Source organism: Nerophis ophidion, linkage group LG21, assembly GCF_033978795.1.
Source record: "Nerophis ophidion isolate RoL-2023_Sa linkage group LG21, RoL_Noph_v1.0, whole genome shotgun sequence".
NCBI classification, from domain to species: Eukaryota; Metazoa; Chordata; class Actinopteri; order Syngnathiformes; family Syngnathidae; genus Nerophis; species Nerophis ophidion.
The window spans coordinates 8,981,167-8,998,347 of NC_084631.1; the positions used below are offsets into that span (position 1 = coordinate 8,981,167).

At 41.5% G+C, this 17,181-nt stretch overlaps 2 protein-coding genes across 3 annotated transcripts in view; one reads left to right on the forward strand and one right to left on the reverse strand.

Moving 5' to 3' along the window:
* The first annotated feature begins 3 nt into the window (after window positions 1-3).
* aldh5a1 (aldehyde dehydrogenase 5 family, member A1 (succinate-semialdehyde dehydrogenase)) lies at window positions 4-15,584 on the forward strand. Of its 2 annotated transcripts, XM_061881790.1 has the most exons (11): window positions 4-372; window positions 451-534; window positions 598-768; window positions 1,717-1,833; window positions 6,492-6,635; window positions 6,702-6,845; window positions 6,906-7,064; window positions 10,098-10,261; window positions 10,325-10,383; window positions 10,457-10,637; window positions 12,399-15,584. In XM_061881790.1, exons 1-11 carry the CDS (start codon window positions 97-99, stop codon window positions 12,637-12,639), a joined length of 1,740 nt encoding a protein of 579 aa, XP_061737774.1. In that variant the 5' UTR covers window positions 4-96; the 3' UTR covers window positions 12,640-15,584. The 2 variants fall into 2 exon arrangements, with proteins under 2 accessions (XP_061737774.1, XP_061737775.1); XM_061881791.1 differs by lacking the exon at window positions 12,399-15,584 and having other exon boundaries at window positions 6-372; window positions 10,457-12,331.
* LOC133539684 (DENN domain-containing protein 4B-like) overlaps window positions 12,255-17,181 on the reverse strand; it is a 40,851-nt gene continuing 35,924 nt past the window's right edge. The window contains exons 25-28 of the mRNA XM_061881774.1: window positions 13,281-13,377; window positions 13,046-13,211; window positions 12,926-12,984; window positions 12,255-12,856 (exon numbers count right to left, since the gene is read on the reverse strand). Coding sequence (XP_061737758.1) covers window positions 12,711-12,856; window positions 12,926-12,984; window positions 13,046-13,211; window positions 13,281-13,377 — 468 coding nt within the window. The 3' untranslated portion in view covers window positions 12,255-12,710. The remainder of the gene's footprint in view (window positions 12,857-12,925; window positions 12,985-13,045; window positions 13,212-13,280; window positions 13,378-17,181) is intronic.

Sequence of the window (17,181 nt, forward strand, 5' to 3'; positions counted from 1 at the left end):
TCACGTGATCAATATACACAAGAACTGGTTCAAACCGACCGGAACCTGCGGGGGGGGAGAGACGTGCTTCTCGCCGAGTCCGGACCGAGCGTGACCATGGCGGCCGTCGTGACGTCCCACGTCTTCCCGCGGCTCACGACAGCCTTCGGTGCTTCTCGCCGCCACTTCAGCTTGGACGTGAAAGCGCCGCTGTTGCGTACGTGCGGCTACGTGCATGGCCGCTGGGTTTCGGCGCCGTCGGACTTCCCGGTTCTGGACCCGGCCACCGGACTGGAGATAGCCCGCGTGTCTGACTGCGGGCCGGACGACGCCAAGCGAGCGGTGGACGCGGCGTACGCTGCTTTTCACGAGTGGAAGCAGTACACGGCCAAGGTGGGTCACGCGCCGTTTGTGACGTAACAAAAAACGATAGCGTTCCTGTCGGTGACGTCACGTCAGGTGTGATTGCAGGAGAGGAGCGTGTTGCTGAGGAAGTGGTTCGACCTATTGACGCTGAATAAAGAAGAGCTGGCGCGGATCATCACCTTTGAGAGTGTGAGTATGCCCCGCCCCCCTTCTAGTCACGTGACGCCAGTGCCAACATCAGGTGCGTTTCAGGGCAAACCCCTCAAAGAGGCGCTTGGAGAAATCGCTTACGCCGCCTCCTTCCTGGAGTGGTTTTCGGAGGAGGCGCGGCGGATTTACGGCGACGTTGTGGCCTCGCCCATGAAAGACCGAAGGATCCTTCTCCTCAAGCAGCCGGTGGGCGTGACGTCCATCATCACTCCGGTGAGCAGCCACGTTAGCACGCTAGCCATACTTGCCAACCCTCACGGATTTCCCGGGAGACTCCCGAAATTCAGCTGGAGCTGGAGGCCACGCCCCCTCCAGCTCCAACATGCACAGGCGGATCTGACGGCATTTAAAGTCATTTTTAAAAACGACTGCTAATCCTCCTCCTTTTCGACCGGACGACCGTGGAGAATTAAAGTAGGAACACTCCGGAGGCAGAAGTTCATTAAGAGGGGCGGACTCACCTGCTCTCAGCCATGTTTCCGTCACACAGAGGAAGTCAAGCCCGCGGGAAGTGAAGAAATCCATCAGGATAAACGTTTTGTTTGTCAAAGATCTTGCGTTCACAAGACCGAACCTGGTGGGGGCCAGCACGTCCAAGGGCGCAGCTAATCCAGGTGGGGCCCGACACACAGGCCGCAGGTGGAAGGCAGGAATCCGGCCAGGTGAAAAAGCTGACTGGAACGTCAAAAAAACAATGTCGAAGTTGATCATATTAGTGGGAAAGGGGCAAAGATCCTACAGTGTTTGTCAGTCATACACAAGCAGTGAGCTGACAGAAGTGACGTTTCTGAAATAGTGAAAGGTGAGTGTTGTTGTTGTTTTTTTTTTAGTAACCAGCAAGCACAGTACAGTTAGTAGAACTGTGTTTTTATTACTGTGTGTTTGATAGGTGCCATCTGAAATTCAACTATTTTATTTATATATGTAATAAAATAAATACAAATAGCTAGAATTCACTAAAAGTTAAGTATTTCATACATATATATGAAATACTCGAGTTGGTGAATTGGCTGTAAATATAATCTCTTAACCACACCCTCGCCCCACCCCTGACCACGCCCCCCACCTCCCGAAATCGGAGGTCTCAAGGTTGGCAAGTATGACGCTAGCACATTAGCAGCTAATAGGGTAGGCTAACTCAAGTGTGCTGTGTGTTGACAGTGGAACTTCCCCAGCGCCATGATCACCAGGAAGGTCGGCGCCGCGTTGGCGGCCGGATGCACCACCGTGGTCAAGCCGGCAGAAGACACGCCTCTTTCCGCGCTCGCTCTGGCTGAGGTCATCATGCAAACTAACTCCAGTAGTACCATGTTTTACCACTTTATTGGTTCTCTGATTTACCAATAGAATCCAGTGCAAACAATTACAGTAGCTTTGGGATAATGTACAGAATTGACCCTAGGATGGTGGGAATTCTACGCTATGTTTCCCTGTCAAGCACGTCATCACCATGTAGTTTGACTCTGGTCGACTTATAGTTGTAGTCTGACTTAGTCTTTTTGTAGTCTGTCTTTAGTCCAGTAGTAGTCTGACGTAGTCTTGTTGTAGTCTGTCTGTAGTCCAGTTGTACTCCGACTTGAGTCCAGTTGTAGTCCGACTTAGTCTTGTTGTAGTCTGTCTTTAGTCCAGTTGTAGTCTGACTTGAGTCCAGTTATAGTCAGACTTAGTCTTGTTTTAGTCTGTCTTTAGTCCAGTTGTAGTCCGACTTAGTCTTGTTGTAGTCTGTCTTTAGTCCAGTTGTAGTCAGACTTAGTCCTGTTGGAGTCTCTTTTTAGTCCAGTGGTAGTCTGACTTAGTCTTGTTATCGTCATTTTTAGTCCAGTAGTAGTCCAATTTAGTCTTGTTGTAGTCTGTCTGTAGTCCAGTTGTAGTCTGACTTGAGTCCAGTTGTAGTCCGACTTAGTCTTGTTGTAGTCTGTCTTTAGTCCAGTTTTAGTCCAACTTAGTCTTGTTGTAGTCTGTCTTTTGTTCAGTAGTAGTCCGACTTAGTCTTGTTGTAGTCCGTCTTTAGTCCAGTTGTAGTCCGACTTAGTCTTGTTGTAGTCTGCCTTTAGTCCAGTTGTAGTCAGACTTAGTCTTGTTGTTGTATGTGTGTAGTCCAGTTGTAGTCTGATTTAAGTCCAGTTGTAGTCCAATTTACTCTTGCTGTAGTCCGGCTTAAATCTATTTGTAGTCCGACTTCAGTCAAGTTGTAGTCTGACTTGAGTCCAGTTGTAGTCCGACTTAGTCTTGTTGTAGTCTGTCTTTAGTCCAGTTTTAGTCCAACTTAGTCTTGTTGTAGTCTGTCTTTTGTTCAGTAGTAGTCCGACTTAGTCTTGTTGTAGTCCGTCTTTAGTCCAGTTGTAGTCCGACTTAGTCTTGTTGTAGTCTGCCTTTAGTCCAGTTGTAGTCCGACTTAGTCTTGTTGTTGTATGTGTGTAGTCCAGTTGTAGTCTGATTTAAGTCCAGTTGTAGTCCAATTTACTCTTGCTGTAGTCCGGCTTAAATCTATTTGTAGTCCGACTTCAGTCAAGTTGTAGTCCACTTTAGTCTTTTTGTAGTTCAATAAGTGGTAGGAAATGGATGGATGGATGTATAGACTTTAAGTCTATTTGTAGTCAGATTTAGTCTTGCTGTAGTCTGGCTTCAGTCTATTCATAATCAGACTTGAATCCAGCTGTAGTCCGACTTCAGTCAAGTTTTAGTCCGACTTCAGTCAAGTTTTAGTCCGACTATAGTCTTGTTGTAGTCCGACTTTAGTCAAGTTGTAGTTTGACTCTGGTCGATTTATAGTCTGACTTAAATCCAGCTGTATTTGACTTGAGTCAAGTAGTAGTCCGACTTAAGTCTTGTTGTAGTCCGACTTTAGTCAAGTTGTAGTTTGACCCTGGTCGACTTATAGTCCGACTTAAGTCCAGCTATATTTTACTTTAGTCAAGTTGTAGTCCGACTTAGTCTTGTTGTAGTCCCATTAGTCCAGTTCTAGTCTGATTTCAGTCCAGTTGTAGTCTGACTTTAGTCGACTTGTAGTCTTATTTATGTCTAGTTGTAGTCTGACTTTAGTCATGTTGTAGTCCAGTTTAAATCCAGTATTAGTCTGACTCTAGTCTAGTTGTAAAAGTAGTATGACTTAAATCCAGTTGTATGCTTACTTTAGTTTATTTGTAGTCCGACTTTAGTCGAGTTGTAGTTTGACTCTGGTCGAATTATAGTCCGACTTAAGTCCAGCTGTATTTGACATTAGTCAAGTTGTAGTCAGACCTAAGTCCAGTTGTAGTCTAATTCTAGTCTAATTGTAGGTTTATTTATGTTCAGTATTAGTCTGACTTTCGTCTAGTTGTAGTCTGACTAGTCTAGTTGTAGGTATATTTAAGTCCAATATTAGTCTGACTCTAGTCTGGTTGTAGTCTGACTTGAGTGTAGTTTTAGGTCGATTTAAGTCCAGTTATAGTCACACTTTAATTTAGTTGTAATCCCACTAAAATCCAATTTTAGTCCGGCTTTAGTCGAGTTGCAGTCCGACTTAAAGGCCTACTGAAACCCACTACTAGTGACCACGCAGTCTGATAGTTTATATATCAATGATGAAATATTAACATTGCAACACATGCCAATACGGCCTTTTTAGTTTACTAAATTACAATTTTAAATTTCCCGCGGAGTTTCTTGTTGAAAACGTCGAGGAATGATGACGCGTGTTTGTGACGTTATTGGTTGGAGGGGACATAGTAGTGCAGCACCACTTGCGGCTAAAAGTCGTCTCTTTTCATCGCGCAATTACACAGTATTTTGGACATCTGTGTTGCTGAATCTTTTGCAATTTGTTCAATTAATAATGGAGAAGTCAAAGTAGAAAGATGGAGGTGGGAAGCTTTAGCCTTTAGCCACACAAACACAATGTTTCCTTGTTTAAAATTACCAGAGGTGAAGCTTTACTATGGATCAGAGCGGTCAAGCGAACATGGATCCCGACTACATGTCAACTGGCAGTTTTCGGTGAAAAAATTGTTGAACTAAGCGACCTCCTGCAGTTGCCGTGACTTCTCTCAGAGACTCTGGCGTCAAAACACCCGTGGCCACACCCCTACGACTTTAAGGTACTGTTTAACACACTAAAACACTAGCAACACAATAGGCAGATAAGGGATTTTTCCAGAATTATCCCAGTAAATGTGTCTAATAACATCTGAATCGCTCTCACTGCAATCGCCCTTTTTTCGCCCCTAGTCCTTCACTCTAAATTTCCTCATCCACGAATCTTTCGTCCTCGCTCAAATTAATGGGGAAATTGTCGCTTTTTTGGTCTGAATAGCTCTAGCTGCTGCTGGCTATGATTGTAAACAAAGTGAGGATGTGAGGAGCCCTACAACCCGTGACATCACGCGCACATCGTCTGCTACTTCTGGTAAAGGCAAGGCTTTTTTATTTGCGACCAAAAGTTGCGAACGTTATCGTGGATGTTCTCCACTAAATCCTTTCAGCAAAAATATGGCAATATCGCGAAATGATCAAGTATGACACATAGAATGGACCTGCTATCCCCGTTTAAATAAGAACATCTCATTTCAGTAGGCCTTTGTGTCCAGTTCTCCCGTCCAAAGGCAAAACCCAGTAACTCAATTTTGGTCAAAACTGAGCTGATAATAATTTTGGAGTTCCTAGGTGATATGCTTTACATTAGTGTATGCGAGATTGTAATTTGTTCCGTAAGTAAGCTGTTACATGCATGGCAGGACCTAGCAACTACCACATAACCGCGTAGATACAACAGAAAAACCTAGTATCTGAAGGGACCAATCGGAGCTTCTTTGTCAGTCGCCTTATTGTCTTTAATGAGACATTTTCATGAATGGGGGCCGACGGTCAACCTGATTATGTGATATTATGGCACGAGGGGATATTTGGAAGATTGGCCCAGGACGTTGCAAGCACCTTCATTAAATGTATTGTTCTTGATTCTTCCCCTTGCATACTCTTTTGGGCAGATAACTGTGGAGGTCAAAATCAAAACTGGACGCTGTACACGGCTCTTGCCCAATGTGCAAACGCAGAATGGGGCCCACCCGAGATTGTGATAAAATATCTGGAGAAAGGGCACACGTTCATGAGAGCAGATTCAATCCATGGCTCAATCGGCAAGAAAATGAAAGCTCAAGAAAACATCTATACGATTGATGACTTTGTAGATGTTTGTAAGACAGCATCAAGATGGATTGGTTTTCCTTTGTTTTATCAAAATCAGCTAGAAGTGAGTTACTAGGTTTTGCCTTTGGACGGGAGAGTTGTAGTCTCACTGTAGTCGAGTTGTAATCATACTTAGGTCTAGTTGTAGGTCGATTTGAGTTCAGTTATAGTCTGACTTAGTCTTCTTGTAGTCAGATTCAAATTCAGTTTGAGTCTGACTTAAGTCCAGTTGTGGTCTCACTCTCTTCGAGTTGTAATCCGACCTAAGTCTAGTTGCAGTCCAGTTAGGGCCATGGTTCTTAACCTGGGTTCGATCGAACCCTAGGGGTTCGGTGAGTCGGCCTCAGGTGTCATAACACACCCGACTCATCGTTCCAATACAAAGTTCTCCCTCACGGCGTATTATGAATACTCCCAAACAATGTTCCCTCTAATTTTCCGTCTGATTTGCAGGTGTGTAATTTGTTGTGAGTTCATGCACTGTGTTGGTTTTGTTCTTTGAACAAAGTGATGTTCATGGACGGTTCGTTTTGTGCACCAGTAAAAAAAACTTTGTTTTGAATTTGAAGAAATATATATTTAATTTTTCACTAAAGAAAGGTTCGGGGAATGCCTGTGTGAAAGTGGTGGGGTTCGGTACCTCCAACAAGGTTAAGAACCACTGAGTTCGGGTATCTAGGGTTGTTGTCAAGGTCTGTGTCTGGTTTCTCGCGGGGATTAGCTGGAAGTGTGTCAACTGCAAGCTCTCTAACTAGTCTCGCTGGCGGTTGCAGCTCGCCGAGCAGGCGGGGATTCCAGCGGGCGTGTTCAACGTGGTCCCGTGCTCTAGAAAGATGGCGGCATCGGTGGGCCAGGTTCTGTGCACGGACCCCCTGGTGGCCAAGATATCCTTCACGGGTTCTACTGCCACCGGCAAGGTAAGACGCTGCCCTCCAGCTAACATGCTAACAGGCGATGATGACACTTAAGCACCTTGTTGTCAGATGTTGCTGAAAATGGCCGCCGACACCGTCAAGAGGGTGTCCATGGAGCTGGGAGGCCACGCCCCCTTCATCGTGTTTGACAGCGCCGACGTGGACCGGGCGGTGGAAGGAGCCATGGCGTCCAAGTTCAGGAACTCCGGACAGGTGAGAGACTCGATGGCGTCGCCGCGTCACCGCGTTGACCGTGGTCTTACTGTCTTGTAGACGTGCGTGTGCTCCAACCGCTTCCTGGTGCAGAGCGGCGTTTACGAGCGCTTCGTCGCAAAGCTGGGCGCCGCCATGGACGCTCAGCTGCACGTGGGCCACGGCAGCGAGGCCGAGACCACGCAGGGGCCGCTCATCAACGCCAGAGCGGCCGACAAGGTCAGACCCTTTATTCTTTCACCAGTGATTGGCTGGGGGGGCGGAGCTGTCACGCCAAATTTCTTTCCCCCTACAAAAACCTTCTTCCCCCCCATTTCCTCTTACGTCAGGAATATCCTCAAGTAAATTTGTCCGATTAATACAAACGTTTTGTTAACGCTACATTATAAAGCCTTCCCGGTAAGGTTTATTCAGGTGTACTGGAGAGGAGGCTTCGCCGGACAGTCGAACCTCGGATTCAGGAGGAACAGTGTGGTTTTCGTCCTGGTCGTGGAACTGTGGACCAGCTCTATACTCTCGGCAGAGTTCTTGAGGGTGCATGGGAGTTTGCCCAACCAGTCTACATGTGCCTTGTGGACTTGGAGAAGGCATTCGACCGTGTCCCTCGGGAAGTCCTGTGGGGAGTGCTCAGAGAGTATGGGGTACCGGACTGTCTTATTGTGGCGGTCCGTTCCCTGTACGATCAGTGTCAGAGCTTGGTCCGCATTGCCGGCAGTAAGTCGAACACATTTCCAGTGAGGGTTGGACTCCGCCAAGGCTGTCCTTTGTCACCGATTCTGTTCATAACTTTTATGGACAGAATTTCTAGGCGCAGTCAAGGCGTTGAGGGGTTCCGGTTTGGTGACCGCAGGATCAGGTCTCTGCTTTTTGCAGATGATGTGGTCCTGATGGCTTCATCTGGCCGGGATCTTCAGCTCTCGCTGGATCGGTTTGCAGCAGAGTGTGAAGCGACCGGAATGAGAATCAGCACCTCCAAGTCCGAGTCCATGGTTCTCGCCCGGAAAAGGGTGGAGTGCCATCTCCGGGTTGGGGAGGAGACCCTGCCCCAAGTGGAGGAGTTCAAGTACCTAGGAGTCTTGTTCACGAGTGAGGGAAGAGTGAATCGTGAGATCGACAGGCGGATCGGTGCGGCGTCTTCAGTATTGCGGACGTTGTACCGATCCGTTGTGGTGAAGAAGGAGCTGAGCCGGAAGGCAAAGCTCTCAATTTACCGGTCGATCTACGTTCCCATCCTCACCTATGGTCATGAGCTTTGGGTCATGACCGAAAGGAAAAGATCACGGGTACAAGCGGCCGAAATGAGTTTCCTCCGCCGGGTGGCGAGGCTCTCCCTTAGAGATAGGGTGAGAAGCTCTGCCATCCGGGAGGAACTCAAAGTAAAGCCGCTGCTCCTCCACATCGAGAGGAGCCAGATGAGGTGGTTCGGGCATCTGGTCAGGATGCCACCCGAACGCCTCCCTAGGGAGGTGTTTAGGCCACGTCCAACCGGTAGGAGGCCACGGGGAAGACCCAGGACACGTTGGGAAGACTATGTCTCCCAGCTGGCCTAGAAACGCCTCGGGATCCCCCGGGAAGAGCTAGACGAAGTGGCTGGGGAGAGGGAAGTCTGGGCTTCCCTGCTTAGGCTGCTGCCCCCGCGACCCGACCTCGGATAAGCGGAAGATGATGGATGGATGGATATTATAAAAAATGTAAAAAAGCCTTCCTCACCCCCCCCATTTACTTCCGGGGTCACGGTTCCTCTTATGTCATCCCATAGCTTGTGTTTGCAAACAGTTTTTAAAAAAAATTTGTTTTTTTTATAATATAGCGTTAAAGGCCTACTGAAACCCACTACTACCGACCACGCAGTCTGATAGTTTATATATCAATGATGAAATATTAACATTGCAACACATGCCAATACGGCCGGTTTAGTTTACTAAATTGCAATTTAAAACTTCCCGGGAGTTTCTTCTTGAAAACGTTGTGTAATGATAACGTGTACGCGAGACATCATAGACTGTTAGGAAACATGAGCGCTGCACACACACACACACAGCTAAAAGTTGTCTGCTTTAATCGCATAATTACACAGTATTTTGGACATCTGTGTTGCTGAATCTTTTGCAATTTCTTCAATTAATAATGGAGAAGTCACAGTAGAAAGATGGAGTTGGGAAGCTTTAGCCTTTAGCCACACAAACACACGGTGATTCCTTGTTTAAAATTCCCGGAGGTGAAACTTTACTATGGATCAGAGCGGTCAAGCGAACATGGATCCCGACCAAATGTCAACCAGCAGGTTTCGGTGAGAAAACTGTGGTAAAAAGTCACTTCTTACCGAAGATCAGCTGAGCTTGTGCCGTCTATAAAGCTGCAGTCGACTTCCCTGAGACATTGGTGTCCAGACACCCGTGAATACACACCTCCGACTATCAGGTACTGTTAAACTCACTAAAACACTAGCAACACAATATAAAGATAAGGGATTTCCCAGAATTATCCTAGTAAATGTGTCTAAAAACATCTAAATCCGTCCCAATGCAATCACGTTTTGTTTTTGTTTTTTCCTAGTCCGTCGCTATCAATATCCTCAAACACGAATCTTTCATCCTCTCTCAAATTAATGGGGAAATTGTCGTTTTCTCGGTCCGAATAGCACTTTTTGTTGGAGGCTCCCATTAAAAACAATGTGAGGATGTGAGGAGCCATCAACATGTGACATCATCGTCTGCGACTTCCGGTAAAGGCAAGGCTTTTTTATTAGCGACCGAAAGTTGCAAACTTTATCGTGGATGTTCTCTACTAAATCCTTTCAGCAAAAATATGGCAATATTGAGAAATTATCAAGTATGACACATAGAATGGACCTGCTATCCCCGTTTAAATAAGAAAATCTTGTTTCAGTAGCCTTTTAATGCAGTATGAACAAGAGTGTTTTAATGTAGACACATAGAATCATCATACTGGTGTGATTATTCAAGGCTGAGGCAAAATATCGAGATATATATCATGCCTAAAAATATTGCGATATTTAAAAAAGGCATTAAAAGAATGGACCTGCTATCCCCGTTTGAATAAGAAAATCTCATTTCTGTAGGCCTTTAACAAAACGTCTGTATTAATCGGAGCAATTAACTTGAGGATATTCCTGACATAAGAAGAAACATGACCCCGGAAGTAAATAGGGAAGGTTTTTGTTGGGGGGGAAGAAATTTGTCGTGACAGCGCCATTATCACGCCGTGTGACCTCTCCATCGCTCCACCCAGGTGGTCCAGCAGATAAGTGACGCTGTGTCGCATGGCGCCAAGGTGCTGAGGGGCGGCCAGCGCCTGCACGGCTCCTTTGTGGCGCCCACCCTGCTGGTGGACGTCACCGCCGACATGTTGTGTGCGCGCGAGGAAACTTTTGGGCCGCTGGTGCCCGTCATTAGGTGAGTGCCGCCGCCTTGTCACATGACCGCCGACAACATCGAGGGTCTTGTTCCCTACGGCAGGTTCGACAGGGAGGAGGAAGCACTGGCCCTGGCAAACGCCGCCAAAGTCGGCTTGGCAGGTGAGAAGCGAGGGCTCCTGATTGGCTCCAGATTGTTTGCTGACTGGCTCCTGATTGGCCGCTCTGCTTCCAGGCTACTTCTACTCGCAGGACGTCAGTCAGATTTGGCGTGTGTCGGAAGCGTTGGAGGTGGGCCTGGTGGGCGTCAACGAGGGCCTGCTCTCCACGGCCGAGGGCGCCTTCGGAGGTGTCAAAGAATCCGGGATAGGCCGGGAGGGCTCCAAGTACGGCGTGGACGAGTACCTGGAGGTCAAGTACGTGTGCATGGGGGGCCTTCGCCTCTAGCTAACGTCGTAGCCGAGGCTAAACCCATCTGTCATTTTGTCGCTATGCTAAGTTAGCTAGAGTTTGTTGGCGCAATAGCAGCTCTAACAGCCCAATCAGAAGACGGCGTTTAAAAATTTACCTTTGGTTGATCGTCAGGTAAAGTTTCTTATATTTTGATTTAGACCAGAGGTGTCCAAACTTCATCCTGTGGGCGTCTTCTTTTTTTACCCGTGCGAGGTCACAAATGTAAGGAATCTGGCCCGTGTAGTACCTCCGTCCTAACTTGATATATCTGACAGTATGACTTCTGCCACTTTGTCGCCATCTTGAAGACAACTAGAGTAATTCAGGGTTAATGACCATAAATTGCACTTGAAGTGTAGACAGCACTGTATGGAGGTTAGTTTGTGTCTTTATTACGAAAGTTTTTTTTGACACTGAATGTAACTCCATTTTTTGCGTTTGAATTTGTTGATTCAAGCAAAATGTAACCAGTTTACAAAATTCAAATACAAAACATTCAGTTACATAAGTTTTGTGTCAAAAAAAAACTTTGGTAATTTTTTTTTTTTACATCAAGTTATGCTGACAATTTCATTGGGAAAAAAATGTTCTGTGTTTTTAAAATTAAGTGTTAAAATTTTTGGGGGTGTATAAATATGTAGTGAATCCAGTCTGTGTGTATAATGCTTGTATATGATATATATATATATATATATATATATATATATATATATATATATATATATATATATATATTCAGTATATGTATGCATTAACTTTATAAGTATACATATATCCAGTATAATAATAAATATGCATATATATATGTATGTATGTATGTATGTATGTATGTATGTATATATATATATATATATATATTTATATATATATATATACACTGTGTGTGTGTATATATATGCATATATATATATACACATTTATATACACAGACATATATATGCATAAATATATACATATACATATGGATATATATATATATATATATATACATACGTATATATGCATATATATGCATATATATGTAAATGCATATATGTATATATGCATGTATATGTATGTATATGTTTATATTTCTATGTATATACTGTATAGATATGTATGTATGCATATATCGATATCCATGTGTACATATATGCATATGTGTGTGTGTATAGGCATATATATATGTATAACTGTATATATATGCATGTATATGTATGTATATATACACAGGTTTAAATACATGCATATATATATATCCATATGTGTACATATATGCATATGTGTGTATAGGCATATATATATATATATGTATAACTCTATATCTATGCATGTAGTCAGCTTTCAGCCCCGCCCAAATTATTCTAGTCCAATGTGGCCCCCAAGTCAAAATGTTTGGACAGCGCTGATTTGGATGCGGTAGAAAAATAATTGTATTGATTAAAAAGCTTTTAGGCCACGCCCCTTTTAAAATGTTTAACATCTCCAAGAGAATGTCTTTCCGTATTTCATAAACATTGTAGTTGTGATCTTTGTACAATAGATATTTTTGTATTGTGTATTATTTGACCTCATGTTTCAAAGCACAATAGGAGGCGGAGTCTAACAAAAACATGTTGGGTTGTTTTATTTTCTTCATTAAAAAAAACATTTCTATGAATAAATTAGTGAAAGAAGACGACAGTGAGTTTATTTAAATACGCAAACATCAAAGCAAAGCAAACGTTTCATTTTGTTGTCTGCAGTCAAAGGTTGAAATGGCGGGAAAGAACACATGATCACAAACTCCATCGTGGCTCCTCCCACAAACGTAAACATTGGACGATGACAAGGAATATGGCGTCCGTCACAAAGTGTGTACGAGCAAAACAAAGCCAACGTTGCTGTCCTTTCGGCCTCCATCTTTATCACTCTGGGCGACCAACTTCACGGCCATCAGCGTTTGGAACCTTCTCCACCAACGCTCTGCAAGAGGTGACGACGTGACCGGAATGCACGCCGTCAAAGCTGCTGGCGTGGTCTCGCATCAGGGGGCGGCAGCGATGCATGCTGGGTAGTCAGCACTCCAGCGGCGGATGGAAGCTGCGTCTGCAGTCGACGGCTTTGGCGCTGGGCGGCTGAGCGCGTTTCCTGCGCAGCTCGTCCTTCCCCAGGAGTCCGCCCAGGCGCGAATACGCCACCTTGTACTTTTTATCAAAGGCGGCTGCGGACGAGAGCGAGAGGCGAAGTTAGCGACGCAAAGACGTCCTTTTGGGGTGGCGTCGTGCCTTACCGGCGTGGTCCTTGCCCATGGCGGCCAACGTGAGGAAGAGGAACTCTCGGTACACGCTCCTGCAACACAAAAAAACAAAGTTGACGCAGCGGAATGTAGGTGGGCGGGGTTTTGTCTCACCTCTGGAGGCGGGGCGGGGCGGGCTGCTTGGCCAGCGTGTCGAGAAAGAGCGTGACGGCCTTGTGGACCTCGTTCATGCCTACCCAGCGGAGGACCTCCTCCAAGAAGGCCAGTGAGAACGGGTGGTTGTGGCGGCGCCAGCGGAAACTTCGCATGGAAATGCCACCTGGTGGAGAAAGGGGTGGGGTTACGGGGCCGGTAGAGGCAGGCCTTGCAAGACGAGTACGGGACTTACTGTGAAGCCTCCAGAGCACGTAGAGGGGGGGCCATGTGTCGGGGTCCGGGTTTAACGTGTCCCAAAGGAGCCTCACCCTCAGCGCCATCCCGTCTGACTGATCTCACACACACACACAATTCTTTAAACGGTTGTACACAAGTATAAAAAACATTTTCTGCAAATAACAAAACAATTTTAAAGTATAAAAACAATTCTCTTAAAACAAAATATTTTCTTCATTTAAAGAAAACAATTTGCAATTAAAAAAGTCTTCAAATAAAAAGTCTGCTAATGAAAAAATGTTTTTCTTCAATTAAAAGAAACAACTAGTCTTCAGTTGAACTAAAAACAATTTTATTTAATTAAAAACAATTCGCCTTAATTTAAAAAAAACATTAATTCAAAGAACTTTTCACAAATAAACAATTTGCGATTAAAAAAACAAAATTGCTGGTTAAAATTTATTTAATTACATTTTTTTTAAGGTATAAAAACTATTTTCTTTATTTAAAGAAAACGATTCGCAAGTAAAAACAATTTCAAATTAAAAAAATTTGCAAGTTTAAAAAAAACACTTTCTTTAATTAAAAACAATTCGCCATAAATTAAAAAAAACATTAATTTAAAGAAATTTGCACAAGTAAACAACAATTTGCGATTAAAAAAAAATAATTTGCTGGTTATAATATATTCGTTAATTACATTTTCTTTAAGGTATAAAAACAATTTTCTTTATTTAAAGAAAACAATTTGCAATTAAAAAATAGTCTTCGAATAAAAAGTTTGCAAATGAAAAAATGTTTTTCTTCAATTAAAAGAAACTATTCACTATTTTAAAAAGTCTTCAGTTGAACTAAAAACAATTTTCCTTAATTAAAAACAATTCGCCTTAATTTAAAAAAAACATTCATTTAAAGAACTTTTCACAAATAAACAACAATTTGCGATGAAAAAAAAAATTTCTGGTTAAAATATATTCTTTAATGAAATTTTCTTTAAGGTATAAAAACTATTTTCTTTATTTAAAGAAAACGATTCGCAAGTTAAAAACAATTTCAAAAAATTTTTTTTTTGCAAGTTTAAAAAAACATTTTCTTTAATTAAAAACAATTCGCCATGAATAAAAAAAAACATTAATTTAAAGAACTTTTCACAAATAAACAACAATTTGCGATTCAAAAAAAAAAATTTGCAGGTTAAAATATATTCTTTAATTAAAATTTCTTTAAGGTACAAAAACAATTTTCCTTATTTAAAGAAAACGATTTGCAAGTAAAAACAATTTCAAATAAATTTTTTTTTGCAAGTTTAAAAAAAACATTTAATTAAAAACAATTCGCCATAAATAAAAAAACTTTCATTTAAAGAACTTTTCACAAGTAAACAACGATTTGCGATTTAAAAAAAAAAATTTGCTGGTTAAAATATATTCTTTAATTAAAAATTCTTTAAGGTATAAAAAATATTTTCTTTATTCAAAAAAACTGATTCGCAAGTAAAAACCATTAAAAAAAATATATATATATATATATTTTTTTGCAAGTCTAAAAAAAATTCTTTAAAAACAATTCGCCTTAAATTAAAAAAAACATTCATTTAAAGAACTTTTCACCAGTAAACAACAATTTGCGATTAAAAAAAAATGTGCTTGTTAAAATATATTCTTTAATTAAAATTTCTTTAAGGTATAAAAACAAATTTCTTTATATAAAGAAAACGATTCGCAAGTAAAAACAATTTCAAATAAAAAAAATGTTCTTTAATTAAAAATATATATGCAAATATAAAAACAATTTTCAGAAGAAATCGACTAGTAAATTTCTTTTTTAATTTTTTAAACACTTCACTTTAAATAAACGATTTTCAAGTAAAATACATTTTTTTCAAATAAAGCAATTTTCTCCAATTAAATGATATTCAAGTAAAAAAACAATTTTCTTTTATTAAAAACAAATATTCGCTACTTAAGAAATGTTTCTTCAGTTAAACAAATTGTTCTTCAATTAAAAAACTATTCGCAAGTATTAAGACAATTTTATTTGAAAAAACGATTTGAGAGTAAATAAACTCGAGGTCTCAAGTGTTTAATTTTTTTAATGTGATTAATCACAAGTTATTACTTTCTCGCATTAATCAAATTTGCTTGAGAAAAGACCAATAATTGGACACAAATAGTCAACGTTTTTAAATGTTTTACTGAACGAACTGCGAGTCATTGATTTGACAGGAAGTAAGAGTAAGAATTAAGTACACATTTTGAAAGGCTCTGCAACTATGTACTGTATAAAATAAATTGTGCAATAAAACACTTTACTTAGTGCACCATTTACTCGTCTTTACCTGTTAGCCATTTTTTATTGTAAAGGCAGAAGTGTGCATGTGTTTTAAAGAAGGCGTCTTGACGTGAAGCGTGACAGTTGACGATAAAGACAACCTCTTAATATGGTCTGTCCTTTCTGATGGCCTTCGTCTAAATACAAACCCTCGGTTTCACAAACAAGCCTATAGTTTGTACGACATTATTTGGCGAAATAAAGGACATCTTGCAGCACTTGGTCTTCACAGATGTTTAAATTCTGACGTTTTTAGCAATCATGCTAGCGCCGCCATCCTCACGTTCAAGTTTTTCTTTAAGATGCTATTTTAAACTTGATGTGCATCCTTGATGGGAAAGTGAAACATTTTAAAGAAAATAAATATATCTGGGGATAGGTTGATTGGCAACACTAAATTGGCCCTAGTGTGTGAATGTGAGTGTGAATGTTGTCTGTCTATCTGTGTTGGCCCTGCGATGAGGTGGCGACTTGTCCAGGGTGCACCCCGCCTTCCACCCGATTGTAGCTGAGATAGGGGCCAGCGCACCCCGCGACCGCAAAAGGGAATAAGCGGTAGAAAATGGATGGATGGATAAATATATCTTCCATTGTATAAAAGAAAAAAAATTTACAAAAGTAAAAAAAAAGTTAAAAAAAATACAATTATATTCATTAATTAAAAAAAAGATTCACAAGTATAAAAATAATTTTCTTTCATTAAAAAACTATTTCCAAGTAAAAATACCCCTTTTCTTCAATTACAACGATTCACATATAATAAATTAATTAATTTACTCATTAAAAATTATTCTAAAGTTGACAAAAAACGGAGTAAAAAACAATTCTCTTCAATTTAATTAAACATTTTACAATTAAAAAGTTTTATAAGTATGAAAATGATATCCATTAATAAAAACAATTTTTAAGTTAAAAAAACTGTTCAAAAGTAAAAACTTTCTTCAATGAAACATTTTGCAAGTAAAAAAATATGTTTAATTAAAAATAGATCCGTAAGTGTAGAAATAATTTTCTTCAATTAAAAAAAATATTCACAAGTAAAAAAACCAACATTTTTTTCAGTAAATAAAACACCTCGGAAGTTAAAGGCCTACTGAAATGAGATGTTCTTATTCAAACGGGGATAGCAGGTCCATTCTATGTGTCATACTTGATCATTTTGCGATATTGCCATATTTTTGCTGAAAGGATTTAGTAGAGAACATCCACGATAAAGTTCGCAACTTTTGGTCGCTAATAAAAAAGCCTTACCTTTACCGGAAGTATGTGCGCGTGACGTCACGGGTTGCAGGGCTCCACACATCCTCACATTGTTTATAATGTGAGCCACCAGCAGTAAGAGCAATTCGGACCGAGAAAGCGACAATTTCCCCATTAATTTGAGCGAGGATGAAATATTTGTGAATTAGGATATTGATAGTGAAGGACTAGGGGGGAAAAAAAGCAGCGGCAGTGTGAGCGTTTCAGATGTAATCAAACACATTTACTAGGATAATTCTGGAAGATCCCTTATCCGCTTATTGTTTTAATAGTGTTTTAGTGAGATTTAAAGATTGTAAAGACATACCTCGAGGTCGGATGGCCGC

Bases quoted from the DNA above. Each gene is read 5' to 3' on its own strand.
- aldh5a1 (XM_061881790.1), top strand. From the start codon at position 97: ATGGCGGCCGTCGTGACGTCCCACGTCTTCCCGCGGCTCACGACAGCC. The intron at 1,834-6,491 runs GTCATCATGCAA...TGGCGGTTGCAG, and splicing joins CCGCGCTCGCTCTGGCTGAG to CTCGCCGAGCAGGCGGGGAT. The intron at 6,846-6,905 runs GTGAGAGACTCG...ACTGTCTTGTAG, and splicing joins AGTTCAGGAACTCCGGACAG to ACGTGCGTGTGCTCCAACCG.